The 26,119-nt window shown below is 40.5% G+C and overlaps 2 protein-coding genes across 3 annotated transcripts; both read left to right on the plus strand.

The window, feature by feature from the left end:
• Positions 1-4,015: 4,015 nt before the first annotated feature.
• gpr20 (G protein-coupled receptor 20) lies at positions 4,016-11,404 on the plus strand (the record flags this gene model as incomplete). Its single annotated transcript, XM_084357632.1, has 7 exons — positions 4,016-4,029; positions 8,600-8,849; positions 9,541-9,807; positions 9,919-10,163; positions 10,333-10,417; positions 10,959-11,084; positions 11,225-11,404. The coding sequence occupies exons 2-7, from the start codon at positions 8,652-8,654 to the stop codon at positions 11,402-11,404; spliced, it is 1,101 nt and encodes a 366-aa protein (XP_084213758.1). The 5' UTR covers positions 4,016-4,029; positions 8,600-8,651.
• Positions 11,405-13,071: 1,667 nt separating this feature from the next.
• On the plus strand, positions 13,072-24,921 carry LOC311260441 (solute carrier family 45 member 4-like). Of its 2 annotated transcripts, XM_084358252.1 has the most exons (14): positions 13,072-13,191; positions 14,464-15,022; positions 15,196-15,427; positions 17,901-18,089; positions 18,184-18,363; positions 18,462-19,126; positions 19,321-19,461; positions 19,554-19,805; positions 19,929-20,048; positions 20,364-20,463; positions 20,745-20,825; positions 20,927-21,057; positions 21,302-21,370; positions 21,590-24,921. In XM_084358252.1, the coding sequence occupies exons 3-14, from the start codon at positions 15,211-15,213 to the stop codon at positions 21,875-21,877; spliced, it is 2,433 nt and encodes an 810-aa protein (XP_084214378.1). In that variant the 5' UTR covers positions 13,072-13,191; positions 14,464-15,022; positions 15,196-15,210; the 3' UTR covers positions 21,878-24,921. The 2 variants fall into 2 exon arrangements, with proteins under 2 accessions (XP_084214378.1, XP_084214377.1); XM_084358251.1 differs by having other exon boundaries at positions 14,464-15,427.
• The last annotated feature ends 1,198 nt before the right edge of the window (positions 24,922-26,119 follow it).

Below are 26,119 nucleotides of genomic sequence, written 5' to 3' on the forward strand. Positions count from 1 at the left end.
ATTAATTGCAGCTTACTGCCAAATTACTCTTAAGTTAGGTAAAGACCTGAAATAAAAAAGACTGAAATAGCAACAGACATATTTTGACACTATATTTCACATTAAAGTTATTCACAGTCTGATTGTGATATTACAACATCCAGGGAGTTGCTTTTCCTTCAACAGCTCCGTTTGATACAGTGGCAGCTGTTCTTGCCCGGGATTCATATAATCTGACATGCTTTTAGTTCTTTTTGAAAACGCAGGCTCCCTCTCTGTGAAATGGGCCTTTAAGTTCACTGGTACAGGTGATCCAAAAAAAAAAAAGAGGGGGACTTTTTATCCATTTTGCGATAAGACTGAAACAAGACATGTCTGTTCTGATTGCAAATTCTAAGAGGCAACATTAATTTTTGTATTTTTCAGGTTCAGAGCCTCAAAAATGCTTAATCCCTAACTTCAGACTTCAGAACAGGAAATTCTGGGGGAAAATGTAATGTACATATTAAAACACACATCATAGTTCAATTACAAACCGCTCTTACAGTACCTGTACAGTATGTGGGTGATGGACTGCCCGGTCTACCTGTTGATGACTCTCCTTCATCAGCAGTTCAGCAGTATATCACTGATGTGAAATAAGTTGCCACACAGTGAAAAGATGGATGAATCTACAGAATACACTACCTGTGCATCCTTTTAGACATTCAAAGTACTGCTGCTGCTGGTGCCTACATTACCCACAATGCAACCAGTCAGCCACTGAGTGACATCACTGGAGGCAATTCATCAGATTACATGCAGCTTCCTCTGGAGCCACAAAAGGCTTTTATGCCACTTTTTCATATGCAGTAGTGTTTCCCAACAACCTGTAAACACACTTTAGTGTGTAATTTTGTGGAGTTACCCTTTAAAGTCTCAGTTGGATATGTGCAATTACTTTTTTTTTTTTTTACAAGTAATGGATTTCTCATAACTCCATTCGTGCTGAAGAAAACAACCACCAGCAGCACCAAACTGTGAGCTTTTGCTGCAGGACAGCCGTAATCCTCCATCCATCCCCCGTCTATTGCCTGGCAAATAAACCATGAGAGGACGGGGGAGGGGAGTGAAAAGTGCGGAAACCTCATCATCTCTCGTCTATCATCAATATTCAGACGGTTCCTGACATAAACAAAGACTTCCAGTTCCCCTGCTTGGACTGAGTAACACATTGATGCACCTTATTATATATTATATTATAGACACACATGATGATCCAGACATACACATACTGTACTCGCTCTGTCTCTGTCGTCCCATCTTTGCTTTTGCTTCATCTAACTTTCTTTCTTTCACACCCTCCCCCCCTCCTTTCTCTCTCTCTTCTTTCCTTTCTGTCCCCGTCCTGCACCTTCTCTCTATGCTCGTCTCCAGTAACAGGTTGATCCATGGCTCTTCTCCTGACATCCGTTATTCCGGATCTTTCCGAGGAACGCTGACAAGCTGTGAGTGATGATGATCCTCTCGACAGGAAACCAGGAGACACAAACCTGTCTCATTCTGCGAGATGGATGGAGCGTAGGTCCAGGGACACGTCATACAGAGACTGATTCAAATATAACTTTTAGTAAGGCGTGTGTGTGTGTACATTCATATATTTAGGGATACACAAAACAATTATACAGTATGTCCTAAATTGCCATTTAAAGGAGACACATGATATTTAAGTTTATTTTTGTGTTTCTTCTCCCCTCATTTATCTTCACTCACAATAACATCCACAATCTAAATAAACCTCAAGCGTGACACACTATTTCTCTACATTTTCAATATTCTAATCTCATATTCCCCTTATTTCCCCTCACACAGTGCAGCACACACAGTGGATGTTTAATTCAACTGGATGATACAAGTTTAATCATCCTGATAGAAGTGATTACCCCCATTAAAATTATATTTTCCCTTTCTTTTTTTCTCCACTTGTGGTAAAAACAAGTGTCAGGATGAAAAGAACATCAAATCACTCGTTAAGCCTGATTTGTTTTGTACTTTGTGTTCAGCAGAGTGAGATGAAAAGATCTGTTCGGATCCAAGATTTTGTGGTTTGAGTTTATTTTTTATACATCACTGTGGAAGTACACATGACAGGGTGCTGGTGTTGCATCACAATCATATTTGATCACAAATTGATTGAGGTGTGTCATGTTTTTTGTGTTTTTTTTTAATCTGGCACAAATCAGAGGGGTTTCTATCCTCATCCTCCAGTTCAATCCCATCACTCCTACACAATATAGTGGTTATGGTGGGTTTTTAAAATTGGCTGTAACTCAATTTCTGTTTCTCTTTGTACCTCACCAATAAAACAAGGTTAACAAGGTTTTATTGTCCTTTTTGTTTGTCTAGACCAGGGCTGCTCAACATGGGGCCTGCAGGCCAAAGGCGGAGGGATGCTTCATTCAGGAATTCAGTCCACTGAGGGAACTTGAAATCTTAAACATTTTGCATCTTATTGAAGTGAAGTAAAAAAAAATGAGTCAATGCAAGAACAGCACAAAATGCTGTAAAATCACTTTTTAAACAGTCACTAACACACATTATACTAATATTTAAGCTTTACTTTATAGACACGGAGTGTTAATGACTTATGATTATTGTTATAAAGAATCCTGAGTATTCATGAGTGCCGAAAACTATGATAATACAATGTTTTGGAGTATTGTAAATGAATTAATCAAGACCCCTGAGTGCCATGAGATGACTTTTGTTGTGATTTGACACTATGCAAATGTAATGTATTATGTATTATCATAATGCATCACAGACATTGACTTCATAGAAAGTGTTACTGATATTTTTCCCAGTCATGTCTCTTGTAATCTACTGCACATTCAGCATTGTTTCACAGTCGTTACTACAACTGTGACTCCAGTTCCACCGTCAGGAGCTGAGCCCGTTAAAAGACTCTAAGAGATTTATACACTCTCCTGTCACAGAGCGCACATTTGAATATACATTCTTGCGCTGCTCCACAAAAGACCCTCGTAAGATGGCAGAATTTAAGTGTGTGTTTCCTGAACTTTAAACTTTGTCTTTCCTGCTCAACTTTTTTTGCGGGCAGAATTGGGGGTATATAAATAAAAGTGACTTAAGTTTCCTCAACTTTCCTGAAAAGAATCTGTCTAGGTTGAAAGAATATGAATGAAAAATTGCTTCACTGTAAAAAGAGGACATGCATGAGCTCCATCATGTGTGTTTTACAGTAATGCTTTTAGTCTTAGTCTTATATATGACAATACTTAATGGTTTGAAAAAGGGCTTAATGGACCCAAACAGTTTGTCACATATTTACTATGTGTTTCTGAAGATATCTGATCTATGCATACATCTGTGCACGCTAACATTTGTGTGTGTGTGCATACTGAACATGGGCATGCATGTCCGTGTCCCAGCAGAATGTAAACACATACTAAGACTTCCTGTCTGAAGACTGAACTGCGGGAAGATTTAGAGTGAGAGGGAGGGAAGCAGAAAGACAGAGTCACTGAAGAGAGATAGAGAGAGAGACTCACAATGATGCTAACAGAGGGAGAGAAGAAGAAGAAAGACACACTGAAAGGAGTGAGATGTACAACAATGGAAAGAAGCAGGGAGATCTGAGGATGTTTGAGAGATCTGGGCGAGAAAACAATACGCTGAGTAACAGCAGACGGGCTGACAAAGTGACAGAACTGACAGAGACGCCTCTTGATGCACAGATCTGAAGAGGTGTGTTGATTGCTACTGACGGCTGGCATGACTGGAGAATCTGAGAGGAGAGACGAATCCGACACGAGAGAAATGAAATTCTCACTGAAATGCTGAAGAGAAGAGCAGCTGACGTCAGTGGATGTTCAGAGATGATACGAGGGCGCGCAGGTCACTGAAAAAAGTTGCAGCATCCTGACTTGGAGAAGAGCCAGCATCACCTGGTTGGACACTGACCAAGAGTCTTCGGATGAGGACGGACATGAGGACACACAAACTGGAGTTAGTTCACTGGTTTGACTAGTCTCTCCTTTTCCTCTAGAGGTAAGTTGTCACCAGCAGTGGAGTTTATTGTCTTTAAAAGAGAGGGAAAAGAAATCAGGTCTTGCACTCACGTTTCATCCAGGAAACTAATCATAACATGCATGTACAAATATAAGACCATGTATGTAACATGTTACGCAATCAGAGTACATGTAAAGGCCCCTGTGGACTTTTATTCGAAGTTCACTAAAATTAGAGCCACAGCAGCAACAAAATGTTCTGAACGCCTTGAGGGGCTTTCTGTGAAGCTATAATTTGATGCAGGACAGCGTGAGATCTGTATCCCACTGCCCCATCCCGTCTCTCTCCCTTTCTATATATTTTTCTCTTTCACACACACTCATTCCACCACCCAAACGGGACTCCCACGCTGCAGGAATTTATTTGGACAGTGTTATTTGTGATCGGCCTCTGGGCCCTCCGCTCCCCTCGCAGTATCACTTTACAGTCATTGCATCACCACAGCCTTTGATGTTCGAGGAGGAAGAGCAACAGTAGGAGAGCAACAGTGACGCATTAGATTGATATCGCAGCGTCTGTGTAGAGTCGAATCAGAAGCCGCACAAACCTGTATTCCAGTATTACATCCGTGCTGCTTTTAAGAAGTGAGAATGAAAAAAAACACATTAATGTCCGTATGAAAAGAAAAAATTACATCAAAAGTTCAACTTATTTTTTTTTAAGCATACCAAGCCCCAACAGTTGTTATTAGTAGTTTATTTGGGTGTTCTCATTTTACACAAAACTGATTTTGCTGGCCATTGTTCAGGCCAAACTATCAACATAACACACATATAATTGCGAGTAAATAAGAAAGAATGGATACCGAATATAAGCATAAGTGTTTCTTCATCCGTCTTTGTTCTACTGCAGGAACTCAGCTCCGATCACCAAGAGTACACAGCCGTGCTAACAGTTTTAGCATGGTGCTTTCCACTAAACTCATTTTAGTTTAGCATATTAGCATGCTTATTTGTGCTAATAAGCTCTAAACATGAACTTTAGCCGGCCATATATATAAAAGTAATGTTTGAACTGATTATGTGACGAGGAAATGAAAAGAGTAACTTAAAACCTAACTGCGAGAATAAATGTTAGCTAAGTACATTTCTGCAAAACCACAGCTCAGTTAAAACTTAATGTTTCTCTATGTCGCACCTTTTCATTTGTTTTCTATTTCGCTCTTGTGACAACACTGTGCTTATGCTCTGGTCAGGTTTATGCACAAAAAACACTTGGTTAGGTTTAGGAAACATTCTTTTGGCCTAAAATACCAGTTTTGGTTGCCACAAAAAGGGCTGGAAATGTCTCCAGGTCTCTTTACAAAACAGATGGTTTTGTCGCCACAAACATTGTCAGGGATGGTCCAATTTTCTGTGAAAAGTAGCTGGTTTGGTCGCAACAAAAACAGCTGGACATGTCCCCACAGACTCGAACTGTGGTTTCCCATTTGGCAGCCCTGTCGCTTGTGATAACACCACGTCACCACCCTCACCTCCACCTCCTGATGTGAAAGTCGTTGTCGTTGCATGTTTATTATATATACAGCGACACGGTTGACAGGTGGGTCTTTACATGGATCGGGTTGGGTTACTGTGCAACAGAGGACACTTCTGAGCACACCCAACCACACCTGTCAGCGATGCTTGTGTGGTCGTAGGTGAAACAGGCTCGAAACTTTCAACTGTCAATAGCGAAACCACGCTTCTCAGCCTGACTTTACTCTTTAAGGTTTCACCGAAGTAAACACAGCTCATTCTGAAGCGGACATGAATGTTTCATGAAACTTCATTGTAATCCATCCAATAAAATGTCCAGACGTTTCACTGAAAACTGCAGAAACCAACCTCATGGTGGATATTCAGATACATCCTAATGTCTTGTTGTCTGGCTTAAAAAAGAACAGTCTGTAGCTTTAAATAGTTTGGGCAGGGCATGTTCGGTCTCAACATTCATCGCCCCAAAAACCAGCTTCAACAATACATCATTAAAACACTGGAATATATTACTGTCATTGTCATTTGTTTCTGAATAGACGACTCAAGTGGTTTAACACACAATTTCCCCAGAGCAACGCTCATAACACTCGTTAGCGCTGTTAATGATGATGAACTAGCTCCAGTAAGCTGAACAATATCAGGGGATGTTACTGTGAAAACATCCATTTATTTCCTTCAGTGGTCTTAACGTTCTATGGCTGTACTGGTCTTGTTAATGCAGATGAATCACATTATTCATGCCTCACCCTCAGCTGAGCATGTTATTCTCATTAGCCTTTTTCATCAGCTGGATGATTATTTTGCTGTGAGAGATTAGTTGTGAGGCATGAGCACATACAACATAAAACGTTGGGCTTCTTAAACCTTTCCAGTCCGGGACTCACATGAGCAATTAAACAACATTTGTCATGGAGGGATACAGCGGTGTGCCAGCCTCCAGCCAGTTCTGGCTTCACACTCATTTGGATGCTCTGTGGAAAATATAGCTCCATGTGACTTGACAGTTGTTTTTTTATGTTTTAAATGCCAGTGGATTCATGATGAGTTGGACAATTAACACAAAATAACAAACCCAGTTGTGGGTATCAAAGTTTTAAGGGGAGACGCAACAGTTGAAAGGATTTGTTTTTTTCATGCGCTGATCAATTTTCCTGATCAGATTTTCCTTATATAAAATGGCTCCTTTCAGAAAGGTGGAAAGAAAACATCCAGAAATACAATACAATATTAGAGCATATTGAACGAGGTTTTTCATTTGTATAAAATAAACACACAAAAAAATGTCTTCCTGAAAGTAATCTACTGGGTAAGTTTAATATCTATATTCACCCCTTTCACCTGTCATATCTTATGATTTAGGCTAAAAATGATGTTTATTTACGATACATATCTTTAAAGACACGATATGTAGGAATTAGTTTAGTTGAAAACTTTTTTTAAAATTCACAAAAGTCCTCAACAAAATGAAGAAATATCTGTTGTGATATTATGACGTCAGTGTATTGTGTTGCAGAGATGTCTACTGAAGTTAGCATGCTAACCAGCTAGCAACAGTCCCAATGGTCCAACATTCCCTTACAAAGATATAAAAATCATTGTCTCAATGTAAGTGGGGAAGTTTCATGGTGATATCTATAATGTATAAAAGTCAGTATCCAAAAATCAGCCGCCGTGCCGCCCTTTTCTTTGCCTTTCCTTCACACACCGCACTTTAATGCTTGTGTAATTATGAGTGTCCTTCATGGACTCTAAAGGCTCTGTCCTTATATGGCCATTGACCGCTTGATGGGCTGTGTTAATTAACGAGGAAACACATGTAAGGACAAAAAGTTATTCATATCTGTCTGTCTGTCTGTCTGTCTATCTATCTATCTGTATTCCACTGAGATGTACAATATGTGGTACAGTCAGTGACTGCCCTCTGCTGTCTATAATAATCACACCTGATCGATTCTAGTTCACGTATGTTTATCATATATTTGCATATTCCCCTTACAGCTGAAAACAGCATACTGAAAAGGCTCTCATACTGAACTCAAGTGTCTGAGTCTCATTACAGCAGAAGTTTTTTAAATGTGGAAATGTGGAAAATACCCTAATGATAAATGACATATTATGTGACATATGTTTCTTGTAATCTATACTTTTGTCCGTTGTCTACACTTAAATGTAGTAGGAATCATCAGTGGATGTTTCTTCCTGGTTTCAAGGCAATCTGATGTGTTATTTAGCCAATAAATGTGTTGGTGGGGTTGTGCTGTTAATCCCAAAACTTGAAACTATAAATATCCAGGAAATAACCGTTATCCTGTACACACACATACACAAACAGAACGTATCCAGTTTACCCCAATCCCCTCTGTTTGTCACAGTTAGTAAAGGAATTAAACATCTTTCTTGGAGGCAAATAAACACAAACAGGACATGCAGATCAGGATTTGACTCTTTGTGGCTCAGATCTGATCTGCTCTCAGCTTTCTAAATGAGGTGAACCACACTGAATGTTTTTTCTGTTATCACTGCCATGAAAAGGTCACATCTCAGCCAGAAATGGAATAGATGTGTTATTTCTGTGTTTCATGAAAAGAAAAGGGTAGGCTCTGTGCCGCTAAGAGTTAAAATCTACATTTTTTTGTTCTTAATACAATCTACTTGAAATAAATATACTCATTGCCTCTCACAGAACATCGCCGTAGGCATAAATAAATACAGTTACGTTATAAATAAATAGTCTAAATAAATCTGATATTGGTTTAAAGTGGCTCTGTCAGTGTGGCCATGCCAACAGCAACATCCACGATGAGGCCAGAGACAGGGGAGAGAGTGGACGTCAGGGCAGTGGAGTGGACAAGGATTGTTTGGGAATGTCTGTGCATGTGAATCAGCTTTATTAACTGAATAAGAGACATACTTTATTTTATGAATCCCTTTTTTTAGAGAAATTAAATGTCCTTTAATTTTTACACACATAGGCGCAAAATATACAAAACATGCACAAACAGGACCTATACACATGCATTAACGTACTGAGAGGTTACTTTATCACAACGTTGTGTGATTTTGTCTCACAGTTTCTGAGCCAACGCCAGATTGTCATCATCATCCTCCTCACCATCGTCGTTAATGATGAACTTCAACAGCACCGAGTCCTGGCTTTTTGTCAACACTTCATTTCCCCTGCTTCCTGTAGTAGCCAGTTCCAGTAACAGGAGCGGCATGGAGGGATATCTTCAAAGACTGGCTCATTTGGACGAAGGGCTCTATAACGACTTTTACGGCCTGTGGATTGCACTGATGGTCATTAACTCTCTCATATTCCTGGTAGGCACTTTTTCAGGAACACTTACGCACTCTTGACAGCAGGCTTTCATAGTAAATTCTCACAATTAACTACCCGTAATTTCACTTTTGAAATACATTAGGAGTAGTTATTTGGAATATTACAGTAAGCTGCTGTGAATTTTAATTGTTTCATTCTCAAAGCGACAATTAAAAAAGTAAAAATGGTACACTACAAGGAAATACTGTAATTAGGGCACAGCACCGTACAGTAATTTAGCAATAAGATTCTGCAGTTACACAGAATACACACCCTAACATGCTAAAAGGCTAACAATATGCTAACAGGCTAACAGCCCTACAAGTGGTCCAACAAGGTACGCATGCTCACTGGCTAACAAGCAAAATATGGTTGGGTTAATGTGAAAACACTGCTGTAATATTACTGTCAATTTACTGTAAATTGGTATAGTTAAAATAACTACAGATGTTGTTACAGTATCATAATGTAATTTTACATCAACATACTGTATTTTTTAAGTAATCATGGTATATTACTGTGAATTTACTGCAATTATTAGCCAGTATTTTACTGTAAAATTAAAGGTATAATTTTGACAGCGTGGTTTATTAAGATATTTTTATGTTCTTTATAGGAGTTTCAAAATTCATATTGACTACGTCAGTCTGTATAACTACTTAAACTATTCTCATCTCCCCTTCTATCCCTCAGGTGGGCATGGTCCTCAACATAGTCGCACTTTATGTTTTCTGTTTCCGCACCAAACAGAAGACCACCTCGGTCATCTACACCATCAACTTGGCGGTGACGGACCTCTTGGTGAATCTCTCTCTGCCGACCCGCATCCTGCTCTACTACAGTGGAGGAGCCTGTCTCACCTGCTCCTACATGCACATCTTCAGCTACTTCGTCAACATGTACTGCAGCATCTTGTTTCTGACCTGCATTTGTGTGGACCGTTACCTCGCCATCGTGCAGGTGGGTTCTCTGAAGCCTAAACTGTCCCTTCACAACATGCCGGGTATCGGCTCATCCTGACTTCAGAACCAGAAAGAACTTCAAACTGAATGTTGTCTTTTGTCCTTGCAGGTTGAGGCGTCCCGTCGGTGGAGGAACTCCAGTGTGGCCAAATGTGTGTGTGTCTCCGTCTGGCTGTTTGCCATCGTGGTCACCTACTCCTTCCTTTCCACTGCTTTCCAGCACCCGGGCTGCTGCCTCTCAAAACTCCTCTTTCTCACCATCACTGAGTTCTTCCTCCCTCTCATCATCATTGTGGTGTTCACGTTGCGGATTATGTGGGCACTAGCTGACCGCCGTCTGATGCAGCAGAGCAGGTATAACCAATGTTTTAAAGATATACATCAATAAAAAAAAAGTACAGTTTTATGAATTCAAGCTTTTGATACAAGAAAGGGACTGGGATCAAATAGACTTACATTTGCAACAGAAAGTACTCACAGCTGATGGGATGTTACAGTGGTGGTTTTGACTGTATGTCCTCAGGGAGAGGAGGAGGAGGGCCGTCCAGCTGCTGAGCACAGTGCTGATAATCTTCACCGTCTGCTTCACACCCTTCCACATCAGACAGGTGAATGAGAGATAGCTGTGACACATTGTTTTAAGATCATGTTAATCCTGCATTCTTTCTAAAAGTCAACAGTGGGCAACTGCCCTGGTTTCAAAAATAAGTCCAACTATATGTAAGCTTATGAGACAATGACACTACTTCTCACATGATTTATTACCTCAGTAAACAGTTTTCTATTGAGTTTCTGGTCTTTATCACTAGTTTCAAGTCTTCTTTAACAGAGCATGATGTTCATTCTGTAAATGATGGTCCCATTTCAGCTAAAAATGTTGATGATAAAGAAGGGTATGCTTTAGTGATTCATGAGTTGCTTCAACGCCCTTGTCCTTGGGTTTTCAGTCAGTTGAATCAACTTGAGGCTCCAAAACGGTAAATCACAAACCAATAGCTGATGTAAAGGTGGCTTTACTCTTGGTGACAAGCCAAAAAAGTTGGGAACTACTGTGTGACCAAGATGATCAGATGATAACACACTTCATGTTGCTGTTTTAATACAACATAATGTGCAATCTAATGGCTGTGCGGTCTCCTTGTGTCACAGGTGGTGGTGTATTTCTACCCTGACATGCCTCATTATGTGATCGTCTACCACCTGACGGTCACTCTCAGCAGCTTGAATAGCTGTATGGATCCTGTCGTCTACTGCTTTGTTACAAATAATTTCCAGGTAATACTTGTTTCTTACTGTCTTTCTCACCTTTCTTCGTCCCATCCATCCCATCATCCTTCCTCTCTGTCCATCAATCATTAATTCACTTATTTACTCATCGATTCGCTGAATGACTCCACTGCCTTTTCGTCCCGCAGGCCACTATGAGAAATATTTTCCGACGCCAAGAGCCAGAGCAGACTAGCGGTGACATCATCAGCATGCAGCACAGCTCCAAGGGTTCAGGAGGGACAGCCACCGCCATCACCAATAATGTGATCATGATGACCAAGATTTCCACTGCTCTGAAGGATCTGGACAAGAACCACACAGTGTAAATCCTTTTACACATGGGCTGAAGAGAACTGAGAGTTACTGAGATGTCACAGTTGTCTGGGGAAAGGTGGCAGATACTTCTGGACTCTGCTGACGAGTGATAACAGCACCGGTTTATAATGACACAGAACTAAGAGCTCGGGATCAACAGCCACGGCCTACCATCAGCGAAAAACTTGGATTAACTACTTTAATCAATTACAAGACAAGAGACAAATTTAGTCTGCATCCGAGATTATCATTGTGCCAAGAAACCTTTCCATGACTGTGAGCCTTGTGACGTTACAACTGTGAGACAAGTGCAAGTCCAAGTTTGCTGCCAAAGTAAACAACAGATGACACAGCTGAATCATGTGCATTAATACTTGAATCATACAAGTGAGAAAATGCCTTTAACATTTATATTCAATGTGACCATATCTGCATCATTCAAATCATATATATTTAACTTTAAAGTGAACTTAAGCCAGGAATATTTTGTCCAAATACCCTTTCCTATGTCATGTTTTAAACTGACACAAAGCAGTGAAGCTGATAAACAGCTGCTGCTATCTGAATGTTTCCTTCACAGATGTCAGTTTCACTGGGGATGCTTGGGGACATGCACCCACCACTTTGTTAAAGTGGTCGACTTTATCTGCATCACTTTTAAAAAGCATAATTTGTTAAAAATGGCCTAAAAATAGCTTGCAACAAGAAATGTTCACCAACAAAATGAATTCCCATGTGTCATTATGCATTACATTGCCTTAAATCGCATGTGTAGAAGACCACTCCTCCAGCTGAGCTGGGCACAGTTGCTAACTGACTTCTTTTATGTAGAAATGACCAGGACAGGAGTGCTGCTGACGTTAACAAAAGAGGAAGTTGAGGACTGCCATAATGTCAAACAGACCGCGCCTGTATCTGTTTCCCACATAGCAGGATGGTGATGTGTTATTTCCTGGATTACATGATGATCACTTCAAAGGATCCACTTCAAGAACATGTTTGGGATTAATAATACCGTTTGTCCAGCAGAGAGCAACATTGCACCGCCATTCAAGGGCCAGAACAGCAAGAGACCCAAATGGAAACTTCTTGGATGACTGAAGGGAGCAAAGTTGTGGGCTGTGATAATATTGTTTTATTATGACAAAGTTGGGTATCATGTGCTGTTAGGAAAACTTGTTCTTTTTGTTTCATCAAATGTCACATTTAATGTATATTGGAGATATAAGGGGGAAAATAAAATGGCACCGATGTGAGTGAAGTGCTTTGCTTTATCTGTTGATCTGGTGCTTTCCTGGTCTGGAGATACTTTTATTGTCTCATGTGGATGGGATCAAGATCAAATATAGCACTTTGTGGTTAGACCCCCTCTGTCTGGTTTTTCAAATGTTGTTAAAGTTTTATATTTGGGAAAGGTGGTTTGGTGGAAAAAAACAAATAGTCCATTACTAAACTGTGAAACACAACGCTTTGCTCAAATTACTGATACATTATTATTAATTTATTTTATACCTATTTGTAATCTCAATTCATGAGAAATACATTACTGTTAGTACACCATCATTACTGTAATGGCCCGCCCTCAGTAGGTGAGCGGCTTGATGACGTCATTTTCGCCCTCTCCTGACCACGCCCCTCTTTGTTACTGTGGAAACCAATGAGATTGATGAGTGTGGTCAAACAGATGCTCGGTTAGCCGCATTTGCTAACCCAAAGCGAGAGTTTTTGCTGTCACGTTATCGAAAATGCACATAATGCGGAGCTGCTTTCACTTGACCTCAGCGGAGTGAACCCGCAGGTACGTTACACCTTTATGTCTCTACTTTAAATGTGTCCGTCGGTCTTCATTTGCTACCGTTAGCTGTCTAATTCATTAGCTTGGCTCGCTGAGGTAACGTTAGCCTCAAGTCCATACCTCTGCCATGAGTGTGCCCAGAGTCTGGTGTCCAGCATCCTCACACGATGGACATGGCCAGTATTAATAACGTAGAGCTGGTCTTTAGGCAAGTCAGCGATACTGTTAGCAGAGCTGACTTACCTGAGTTTCATACCTACACATTCTAACTGTCAGATATTTTAGCTACCGAAGCTAGCCACAAGTCAAACCCCGGTCAATGTAAAGTTAACCTAAATGTGTCCAGCGTCAAGTGAGTGTACTGTAAAAGTCACCGTTATTTAGTATGGCTGTATAACAGGTCGGTAGGTTTCAGGTGAGCAGAGCAGCCCCCTGAGTGAAAAACTTGTCCTGACTGGTCTAACAAGCCTCTCGGACACATCGTACCATCGTACATTCCTGTGAGAAACACGCATTTTGAGCACAGGGGAGGTTACAAGCTTCAGAAACACAGGATCAGGTTACTTATCACAGGACTGTGTTTTGAAGCTCAGTTTATTTTGTTTAATCATTAACTCATGCCTGACCCAACTTTTCTTTGTTATACCTGCACTTTGTTTACCCCAGAAAAGACAAGCATAAAGTGAGTGATTATAGACAATGGGCCATGACTATGTCCTCACTCTATTGTGCAACAGCCATGCTGTTGTAATAAGAGATGATTTCTTAATGTGGCTTTTGTTCATGCCTCTGACGTCTTTATAACCAGCCAGCTTTGTAGTCTAAAGGTTATGGTTACAGGTGAGTTTAAAAGACTGGAGAAGATATATGAATGAAAAGCTTTGTAGTAACCTCAGATAGTTAAGGTGTGGCAAAGTTGGTTGGTCCTTTGTCCTTGTAATCTGTTTTATCATGTCTATTCCATCTATAAACTTGAGGGCAGGGCAACATTTTTTTTTTTTTAAGCCAAGAGTTTTTGTTTCCTATCATGGGATCCAACTGTGCTGAAACATTTTTGCACGTGGGAGCATTCTAGTATTTGGTCCTTGACCCCATACTTACAAAAAAGGAGTGTTAAGAAAAGTTTGCTTTTTGGTCTTATCTTTCTGTATCTGTAGGGTCTGAACAAATCAGACAATAAGTGATGACAGGCAATGTTACCATCAAGCAAAGCTGCCCCCTGTACTTTTTTCGTGGATTTAGTTTACTGTCTAACTGGTGTCTGTTTTTCTTCAGGTTGCTGGGTGACACAGTGGGTCTTTGCCAAGGATTTTCCACATGCTTTGACCCTGACTTGCAAGGAAGTGCACTTACATGCACACACACGCACACTGTCTTCTGCTGACCCACGCTCACACAATCCAAAATACAATCCAAATGCTGCCTGCACACAATGTCCAGCACACTCTGACCAGCCGCAGCAAACACATTCACAGACCTATTCCAACCTTTCTCACAGCGTACCACAAACACAGCTACTGGAGCAACTAACTCAGCTACTGACACACATTGACACACCCCCACTCCCACTTCTTCTGCTCCTCCCACATACCTCTGGAACTGCGCACAACTTTTTTGCCTTTCCTGAATTTTGAAATTGTGCAAGCCACAGTGAGGGACACCACTCCTCTCCCACTGTGCCACTGAGCCGTGCCGTTTTCTGCATCCCTTTTTGTACACATTAGTCTCATGATAATGATGATCCCTGCCTGCTCCTCCTCAACCCCAGAAGCTGCTGACCAGCAGAGATGCTCACTGATTTATTTTTCTGGATATCTTCAGCTTGTATTACACAGTGAGTGATCAAGATGAAAACCATGGACATTAAGTGTTTTTTATTATACAGTAACAAGTACAGTTCTGCTAACATATAAAATAAATAGGTATAAAATAATACAAAATAGTAGCACTAAGTGGTATATACTGATATATACCGACCATCCTGCAAAATAAATGGCTCCTCTGAAGTCAAACCAGAATGTAATGGATGATGGAGCAGAGGAGAGGGGAGCTTCTAGCTTCCCAGAGAAGAAGAAACCCAAGGAAGAAGCAGAAGAGATTGAGAAGGAGATGGAGGAGGTGGGCAGAGGTGTTCACATCCCTCTGCATCGCTGGGTAATGCACGGAGCGGTGATGTTTGGACGGGAGTTCTGCTACGCCATGGAGACAGCCCTAGTGTTGCCGGTGCTGCTGCAGATAGGTAAGGAGACGCAACACAGTCATTTAGAGAAACAGACACTCCTACTGTACAAAAGTTCAAGTGATGTCATTCTGTTGCTGATATCAAAACACGAACATTTATCAACATTGGGAGTACTGGAATGAACACTTGATGATATGATTTTTCAAAGCTAGTGTTTGCACTGTAATGCGTAAAGCCTTTTTTTTTTTTTTAACCCTGTCAGACATCTTAGTGATGTATTTGTGGCAGTATTCCCATGGTAATTGTGATGAAATCTGAAGACACACACGGCCCAAATTCAGTTGTGAGAAACTTGTTATTCATTAATTTTCTAAGTATAAGAATAGTTTGGTTTGTGTTGAGGCGACCTAAAAAGAGTTGCCCTTCAGTGTGGATTCCAGCTGCAGTAGTAGTCCGGTCACAGCAGAAACATTGTGGAATTTGACTGGATCTATTGATTTCCCAGGCTGCACCACTATGTCATGTAACCTATTTGCCCAGCACTAGCCAACCCATGGCTAGCACAGTTAGATGTCAGGTTTGCCCCCATAGCAGAAATGAAACAAAAGCATTTTTTCCCGGCTAGGTATGACAAGAATGTCAAACACAGCACATTTTAGTCTCCTTGTTTTTCACCCTATTCACAATATTGTAAGAAAGATTATGTTTAAAAAAACATTCAGGATATTTGTGAAAACATTTTACATCGTATCTGTTTGTGAAATTGATTGTTGTCTTTGCATAGCCCAGAGTCCAAGGCTTGACCTTCAGGGTTAAAAGGTTGTTGGAAATTAGCTGCTTCATTTGTGGGTGGTAGTCAACCATTGACTGTTGTGGCGTGGGATTACTGGTCGGAAGTAGTTTAACAGATTACTACACACATCAAAAAAGCATTTTAACAGGTGCTGGAAAGCAAAGAAAAAAGTAGAATACATACGCTGTTTCATTGCTTCTTTGCTCTTTACATTCAGTGTTGCAACAGTTGGACACCACCCTCAGAAACATTAACATGTTACGCCTGGATGAAGCCCTCCTAGTTTGAAGAGTTGAAACATTAGCTCTGTATTTTAATAGCTCTGTATTTCTTTGTAGTTGAGTTCTCCAGAGCTCGTCAAGTTTGACACAGTGGATGAACATTTTTAAGGCCCCGTAAGGCCCTCATACTTTATGCTGAAATCAATCTTATCAAACCTTGTTTGGTAAGATAGATTTCAGTGTTTCACTAATAATGAAGTGATACTCTTCTTCACCGTGCAGAGTACCTTCAGTTGAAATTTCCATTCACTCTGAGTGAGAGGTAAAGATGATGGAAAGCAAGATATTTTTCCTACTGTCAAAAAGTCATCTGCTGTTGTTGACTTAAGCGAGAGGGAAGCCTGGAGCAGAGCAAGGCAGCCTGGGTAACATGTTGTTCCCGTGAGAACCAGGCAGCTCACCCGGCCAGCTGACTGTATTCAAATGCATCAGATTTTTACATTGAATGTAAGAGTCCACTTCTTTATAAGGAGTGGAAAATCAGGAGACTGTCATCTAACAGAGACAGACATTTGTTGTTTTTTTTAATCATAATTGACAGCTGATCACCTCCCACATATTTTACGTATAATTTGTCCAGATTGCAACAGTTTTGCCTGCTTTCACTGCAGGCTGAAGCTGAAGTCTCAGTGGTGATTTCACCACTTTCCTGGTTGGTTGCTGCATATTTCTGTCTGTGTTGTTGTAACAGGCCACCTCATTCTTCGAAATGTTCAGGCCTTTCTAAACAATGTTGGTAAAGGAAGTTGTTTAAGAGCAGAAAGGGCTCTTTGGTATGCAAGAGCCGTCATGTGTGATGCTTTTATAAACAATGGAACATGGGAAAACCTTAAAAGCTTCTCTACTCAGACTTCCACCGTTTAAGTTTTTATGGCAAGTTCCCGCATGACAAAGGTAGTGTTTGAATTGGTTGGCTTAAGTTTTGTACCGAGATGTCTGATAAAGATAAAGCCTGGGCCATGAATAATTCAGTATTAAGACGATTGAATCTCAACATATTAGTCATTCAGTCAGTTGTTCAGTAGCCGTAGTTAAAGACAGGGTTTGTAATAAAAACATAACATATAACAAATAATGAAAACGTTGGACAGATTCAACATCATACAGTAGCATATGGACAAGATCAGAGTTCTGGCCTCATCAGAAAAATATACCACAGATGCAAATTAATACAATAAAGCATGTTTTGTGGTTAATGCTGCCTGAATAAAAACACAATATCCCCAATGTCTAAGACTTCATTAAACTGTCATCGTTTTAGAAATACTGCCAAGACTCCCAGACTATGATATTGTGAAAACAGCAGACAATTTAGCATTATAAAGTATGCAATAATGATGTAGCTTATTATTTAATCATAGCAAATCTTTCTTATAAATAGAAATTAGTCCAACAGTAGTAATCCTGTTTAACTTACTTAAATAATTCTGTTGTTTTGCTTATTTGTGTTTTCTAGGTCTTCCTGAGCAATATTACAGCTTGACCTGGTTCCTCAGTCCTATCCTGGGTCTCTTCTTCACACCTGTGATTGGCTCGGCAAGTGACCGATGTACTCTGCGTTGGGGGCGGAGAAGGCCGTTCATTCTGGCCCTGTGTGTAGGTGTGATGCTGGGAGTGGCGCTGTTTTTAAATGGATCGTTAATAGGTGAGTGAACGGTTTCAGAGAAAGTCACCACTTACATAATAACTTAAGTAATGAGTTTGACCACATCTGTGTGTATTTTGTGGTATTCTATCAGGTCTTTCCGTTGGCGATAGTCCCGGCAGCCAGACGATTGGCATCGTCCTCACTGTGGTGGGTGTGGTGGTGCTGGACTTCTGCGCTGACGCCTCTGAGGGACCAATCAGAGCTTACCTTCTTGATGTTGCTGACACAGAGGAGCAAGATATGGCCCTGAATATTCACGCCTTTTCTGCTGGTAAGACATGCATGTATGAACAAACACACACACAGAGACCTCAGCTATTCTTAGACGATTATAGACATCTGTTTCTGTGTCTGTATCTGTCTCCTCAGGGCTCGGCGGAGCAGTGGGCTACATGCTGGGTGGTCTAGACTGGACTGGCACAGCTCTAGGTCGAGCATTTAAATCCCAGGAGCAGGTCCTCTTCCTGTTTGCAAGTGTCATCTTCATTGTCTCTGTCACACTGCACATGCTCAGTATCCCCGAGCAACCTTTCTCTCCATCCAACCTTCTCAAAGTCAAAGGAAGTGGGGAGTCCACCAGCCACTTGTCTTTCAAGCCTGTTGGACACACACTGCCTTTATTGGATGTGATTGCAGAGGAGGACACTTCTGCCCCCCTGGCCCGAGAGGATAACGAATCAGATCCTGAGGAAGGAGAAATGGACTTCCTTGCTGTGGAGCGAGTGCGGAGTAAAAGCGATTCAGTGTTAGCCATGCCAGATGCCACCATCGAGTTGGATCCTGACCTCTACCCAGATGTACAACATTTCGTGCCAGAGGTGCATCGCATTCTACCAGAGACGCAGGGAGAACTCGAAGATGTTTTCAAGCCATCAGACAGCAGCATTGAGTCTCCTTCTGCTGGGATACCTCCTGTTACTGATGGGAAGGTTGCCTTGGAACCTAAAAATCCAGCTAAGCCTGAGCTTAAGGGTCCAACAAACGGTCCGTCACTTATCAGCTCTGGCTCTAAGGGATCACATCTAAAAACACAGGTGAAATCAGCTGCTACAGCGGCAGATTTATTTTTGTTTTGTACTTTGCCAAAGCAGCATCAATGTCAAAGTTATTTGTTTTTAAATTGATAGGCAGTTTATGGAACAGAAAACCTTTGTGGTGTGTTTTACATTCCCTTTTCTGCCTTTAATATACATTCCAGTACATGTGTGCTCCTCTCCTGTCCCTGCAGGTCAAGGCTGCCAATGGTGTCAGCACGGACTTGTCCTCTTCTGACCACTCTAATGCAGTGAAAGGCCATGCCTCCACCAGGCTAGTAAACCGCCCCTCCAGCACCTCAGTGTCATCACGCCGACCCACCTTCTACAGACAAGTACGATTACACTTGCCGTTTTTTGAATGTTTCTTAAAGAGTCACAGATATTTCAGAAATGTGAAAAGGCTGATCTTTTTTTCCCTCTTCAGCCCTCCTTTACCTTCTCTTACTATGGACGAGTGGGATCACAGCGTTATCGACTACGACGCACAACAGCACCTTTGAGCCCTGGACCCATCACCACCTCCCGCAGTCTGAACGATCTGAGTGACCTCCAGGGGCATGCAGACAGGCGCGAGTTGCAGCTGTCAGTCAGCAGCCTGTCATCTGAGGGCTCCAGCAGTGAGGAAGGACCAGACAGGGGTACAACTGTTCGACTGCTCTGGTTATCCATGTTGAGGGTGAAGCAAATTAGAAATGTCTTTAATATTATTACTTTAATATTGCACTGCATCACATTAAAGTTATTTTAAGTTTGCTGTTTGTTGTAGTTGACTCATTCTTTCTTTTTCCGCCCTCGATAGATGCCGAGGCAGCTGTGGAGATTGTGTCTGTGTCACCTTCTCACATGGTTCTCAATTATAGCTGAAGCTGTGTTTTATACTGATTTCATGGGGCAAGTCATCTACCACGGAGATCCTAAGGTATGCACACACACACACACACACACACACACACACACACACACACACACACACACACACTTTAAGATATCGGGGCTCTTTTACTGTCAATTTACAAAACACAATGAAATGTCAAAATAAATAAATGCCCTCGTCATTGCCTCCAGTGGCTCATTGTTTAATGACAGTTTTACCAACTGAGATCATTTGGCAGTTTGTATACAGTGGAGGAACACAGATGAATAAACCCAGCATATCACATCAAGTTATTTATGCCAACAGTGCCAGTTATCCAGCATAGTGTTAAATAACATTGAAATTATTCCCTTTTTTCAGGCTCCAGCTAATTCCACAGAGCTACAAAACTACAACAGAGGAGTACAGATGGGCTGCTGGGGACTGGTTGTGTATGCTGCCACTGCCGCTCTCTGCTCTGGTAAACAATTAATGAATTCAACTTTTTATTATTTTGTTTGTATTTTCCACACTGGAAACAGCCGTGATCGGAGGATTTATGTTTTCAGGTTGTCCGTCTGTCCCATTCTTGTGAACACAATATCTCAGAAAGGCATTAAGGGAATTATTTCAAATTTGGTACAAAATTGGAGGCATACAACTGTGCAGCGGTAGTTCTAGTTTCCATCCTGTTTCTAACCTTCCCCACATTCTGAAATAATTGATATCTATATCTCTCTCTCTTTCCATCTCTCCACTCAGCAATCCTCCAGAAGTACCTGGATAATTTTGATCTGAGCATTAAGGTTATCTACATTGTTGGAACACTGGGATTTACAATAGGTAAGTTACCACAAAAGAATAAACAGACGACAATAACAGAGTGAAGAACAATATTGTCTTAATGGGTATGCAGAATAACGTTCTTTACCCTTTACCCTTAGGAACTGCTATCATGGCCATCTTCCCGAATGTTTATGTTGCCATGGTGATGATTAGTACCATGGGCATCATCTCCATGAGTATCTCCTATTGTCCCTACGCATTACTCGGGCAGTACCATGAAATCAAAGAGGTAAGTACACAAATGGACAGTACACTCAAATTTCACAGAGAGAAAGAAGCAGAAAGCGTCCATGTTTTATATTTTTTGTGTATAATTTTTGCCATGGTACTTCAGTAGAGGTCTTGCAATTAACCAAACTTTAAAATAGTAGTATTTGCTCTATATCTTGTCACTCACGAAAAATCTACACACTGATAATCTGAGGGATATACAATTCGAGTGACAGTCTCTCCTCCACTGTTTCTCTCCTCAGTACATCCACCACAGTCCAGCAAATACTAGAAGAGGTTTTGGTATCGACTGCGCTATCTTAACCTGCCAGGTGAGCACTAAATTGATCCAGCAGCATCCATCCAAGTAAAATTATACCATTGAAATGAGCAACACTCAAACAGGACAGTGATTCTCGATCTTTTTGAACTGATGTTTGTGTCATATTCAGGTGCTTTATGCTCAAGGTGTTGTGATAAGAGAGTGTGTGGAAAGCATCGACACAGTGTATACCATTGTGTTGAATCATTCTATTTTGTTTATTTTCCAGGTCTACATCAGCCAGATTTTGGTTGCATCGGCCCTCGGTACTGTGGTAGACGCGGTTGGCAGTGTGCGTGTCATTCCTGCATTGGCCTCTGGGGGCTCCTTCCTCGGCTTCCTTACCGCCTGTTTCCTCGTCATTTATCCTGATGTGGAGCCCAGCAGCTCAGAGCAGGACAAGGGCTTGGTGGGTTTACCTGGAGTTTCAGACCCAAATGGAGAAAGGACCAGTGACCAGAGGTTGGCTCTGCTGAACCTCACAGACGAGGAGACAAAGAATCACTGTGTTGCCTGAACATTAACATGTAAGGATTGTAAAAGTTTATTCTCACAAAGCTCAAGCCACAGCATGTGGGTGACAACTTGAGGGTTTGTGCCTTTCGGAACTAGGGAAGATGATGAAAGAGGGAAAACATGGCAGAAAGTGGATCTACAGAAATCTTGAGTGGGATGGATTTGGATGGATCGTCTTCTTAGAAGGACGACTGAAAAGAAGAAACAATCTCAGTTTTGGACTGTTCTCCTTATCTTGTTGCTACCTCAAGCCTAAAACAAATACATGTTTGAATGGTTAGATGGAGAGAAGTAAGCCATTGAAACAAAAAGAGCCACATGACACTGACTTGGTCGGACTATTGAAACTAAGGCCGCATTTCCACCGCAGGAACTTTCCCCAGGAAATAGGAACCTCACAAAGAACTCAGTGCTTCAACGCAAGGAACAAGGTCTAAATTAAATTTCAGGGACATTATTTTACCCCCTAGTGCCTGCTTAGCACGTTCCAAAACTACAGCAACTTTGGTGGAGTACTCGCAGCATTTTATTTCACCCACCATTTTTTTAAATCTGCAGGCTCATTGTGCTTCAACACATCAACGTGGAGTTCCAGAAGAAAGTACAGGTAAAAGATTTTATGGCATCGTTGTTGTAAAGTTGCGTGCAAAATGACGTCATCATAAATCAGAAGAGTAATCTGTCTTCAAAATGTGGTGTAACACAGAGAACAACAACCTAAAGGAACCATTTAGTTCCTTTAAAGTAGATCCTGGGACTAAAAGTTCCTGGTACTTTTGGTGGAAATGTGACTTAACTACTGAAACTTAAATACAGACTACTGAAACAAACGTAAGCCTTTATTACAAAAATTGGGAGCACACAGAGCACTTTGTGTCTCACTGCTGAACAGCACTGTCACACAAATGCTGCCAAATGATGAAACGTGACATTTTACTTCATAGAAGCTGCTCTATAACTGATTAAAGGACAATCACAATGTTGTCAAAGTGTTACTTTTTGACTGAATACAGATGTAAATATTTGTTCCAGTCTGTTAAGGGAATGCCTTGATATTGTTATTTTAGAAGTGACAGCCAAAGCCTTCTGCATTTGTTGTAGACGTTACAAAACATTTTTTTAATTTCATTTTTTTAATTCACATTTGATGTTGAAACCTGTTCCATAGCAATCTGGTGTGCAGTCAGAAGTGCCCTTCATACAATGAGGCAATGAGGAATTCAAAAATTCTATGCTCTGATTGCCATATTCTCCTTTCATGCCAGAATATACATGTTAATGTATCATGGCCTCTCAAATTGTAGGGTGCATTGCAGGGTGGCATTCGTTTTGCTTTCTATTGAATTAATACACAAGGTTCTTTGAAATATACATTCCAAATACAGTAGAAATAGGAAATAACTTCCAGTGAGCGATCGTATGAACGATTCACATTTCAAGTCCAACAATTTTGTAGAAATGCTCTGTCGTTGGTAAAGGGATTGCAGTTTCTGTTTGTACTGTGCATTGAAAGCAAAGTTGCCGTCACTCACATTAGTTCGCTGTGCCACTCTGTCATTTGACAGTCGTAAAAATCTGTCCTGCTGTACAGTGAGGACAACTGAGAAGATGAATAGCTCCTGTACTGCCAGCTTCCACTTTACCTCAGAATAACAAACATGGGCACCGGCAGAGAGTCTGTAGGGGATTATTTTGACCAGGGAGTAGCATGCAAGATAATGTTTACCATAGTCTACCATGCTTTCATGTATTGGCAGTGTCACAAACCTAGTGCAGTGCATACAGTGTACTAGGCTAAGGACTTGTGTACAATCTTATTGAACATTATTTCTTGAGTTGGGTTTAGTGTCAAGTGGTCTGAAAGTGTTCCTGAAACCTGTAATGCTGCATATTGAATGGTAGAGAGGACCACTTCTATGCAAGGCCAAGGTCTGATCTATGCAAACTTGAAATTTCCCTGACTGCGGCCAAATGAACCTTAAAGAGAAGCAGTTGCTTTCCTCCTTGAAGGATTGTTCAACTCAGAGGAAACACTGCCACAAGTGAAAACATTGCACAGATTCTTTGTTTCACAGCACAAAAGGGTCCACTGGTACTTTATGACTTGGCTGAGGGCAAGAAGTCTATTGTTACTGCACCTTTTAGAGACTCTGTTTATAGGTATTAGAGCAGTGCCTACAGCATTTGTTTGGACCTTGTGTCCTGCGAGCTATGCGATTGCTTTGCCTGTCATGACAGAAATGTGTCATCTATGGTTTGATCGCTGTCACTGAGGACTAAAGCCTCAAGATTTACACTGCCTCATGTTCGAGTCCTAGAAAGGAAACATCATTCTGTGGATTTTTGCATCTATTATCAAAATATATATAAAAAATAATTAATTTATCACATATTTCCTGTAAATAATGTCCGTGACTGCGTCATTGTGTTCTTTGGGAATTGTTCTCAGTCTGTTTTTTTTTTTTAAGGACTTTTTGACAAGGGGTTACATTTTGTTAGTTTAAGTTTCCCAATATTAAGTTTTCCAAGCAATATGGGGCACTTTTGCATTATGACAAGTCCAGTAAAGTTTAAGAAATATTCATATTTAACTTATTTTTTCACATTTTTTCAGAGGACTATTAAGAAACAGGCAGGTGAACCACAGCCAATTGTTTTCTTGACAGCTTCCATGCCTCTTAAATTAAGTTGCTCTAGTTGGGTTCAATGGGTGATTTAAGTTCGCTGGTCTAAAAATTTCACAGATGTTTTCACCTCACCAAGAAGCTTTTCTGGTAGAAACGCTCAAATTTTAGTGCCAGTCTACTTTACTGAATAAGAATTTGTTGGAACAATTCTCCAGGCTTGTTGAAAATATTTTGATTTTATACAAATGTTAAGACTTCTAAGATGATATTCTGTGTTTTGGTTTGAAAGTCAATCACCGGTGTGTTTTTTTAAGTGATTTTGGTTCTTTTTTGCTGCTGTAAAGACCTTTGTACAACAGAGACAAGGTATTTTTGTACCAAGTATTTGAAAAAGGGCAAATAAATGCACCATCACGTGTGTCTTTGTTTTTTATTGACAGTCCCTTGTGTATGCATGTCATGTAGTCTTCAGAAACTCTTTTCTTTCCATTCTTACATAAATATTTGTGATATTTTGATTATCTTAAAAGTAGAAATAGTAATAGAAGATCCTTGAAATTGAAGCAATACGGCAAATTATTTTCAATTTAAGAACAGTCAAGGATTGTCAATGGCAGTCTCAGGACTTTGCTTTTATACGTGCAGTATAGTTCACACTCAGGCTAATATTTTGACTAGTAACCATACATATATATCTTGAAGAGAAATTTAAAAAAAACAAAGTACTCCTATATATCTTTATCTAAATATCTTTAGCTCATCAGATAGGAAACGATACAAAATCCAGGACATTCACAGTATCTGCAAGCTGCAAATCCCCCCAAGTTTCTTCTGTACAGTGCTACCAATGAGTCCTTCATAGCACCAAATATGTGCAAGAAAAAGATACTTGTTATAATTCATGTTATAATTCACCAAACTTGTTTCAGCAGATGCAGTTAATCTAATGAAACCGTTCCTTAAAGCCTTAGAGATAATCCCTCTCTGAAAACTCATACTTAAGATTAAAAAAACTATAAACTAGGCTATAATATAATAAAGATGAAGTGATATTATTTTACCTATTAAAATATAAAATGTCAGTATGAAATGTCATAATTAATTTTTATGAATTTGGTGGTGCTGAGATAGTGATCCCATGAGATTGTGTTAACCTGCCCACAAGAATTGAAGTGTCGAGTCCTGTCTGGGGATGTTTTTTTGATTCGTTGTTATTCCTGTCAAATTGTATTTTCATTTACCGAAAAGAAACATTTTGCAAAAACAACACTTCTCAATTGAGGTGTAGCTACAGCACATACTTTACACATGGAGTGATGTCTTACTGTATGTAACTCTCAATTAGTCAACAGGCACCACCTACAGATCAGTCCGAGTAACTACAACAGGATCAAACTACCTGTATATTGAACCATGGTAAACAAGTTATTAAGTTTAAAGTTAGCATTTACTCATACAGGTACCCACTAGGCTTTGCCTCAGAATGCTCACCTTATTGATGAAAGTCATTCAGATAGTTAGTTACATCTCGGGGCTTCGTTCAAGATATACCATCTGATAACAAAAAAGGTACACGTTGGTTACAAGTCTTATAAACGAAGAAAGTTGTTTCAAAT

The sequence above is a fragment of the Pagrus pagrus genome (genome assembly GCF_965226575.1).
Source record: "Pagrus pagrus genome assembly, chromosome: 7".
NCBI classification, from domain to species: Eukaryota; Metazoa; Chordata; class Actinopteri; order Spariformes; family Sparidae; genus Pagrus; species Pagrus pagrus.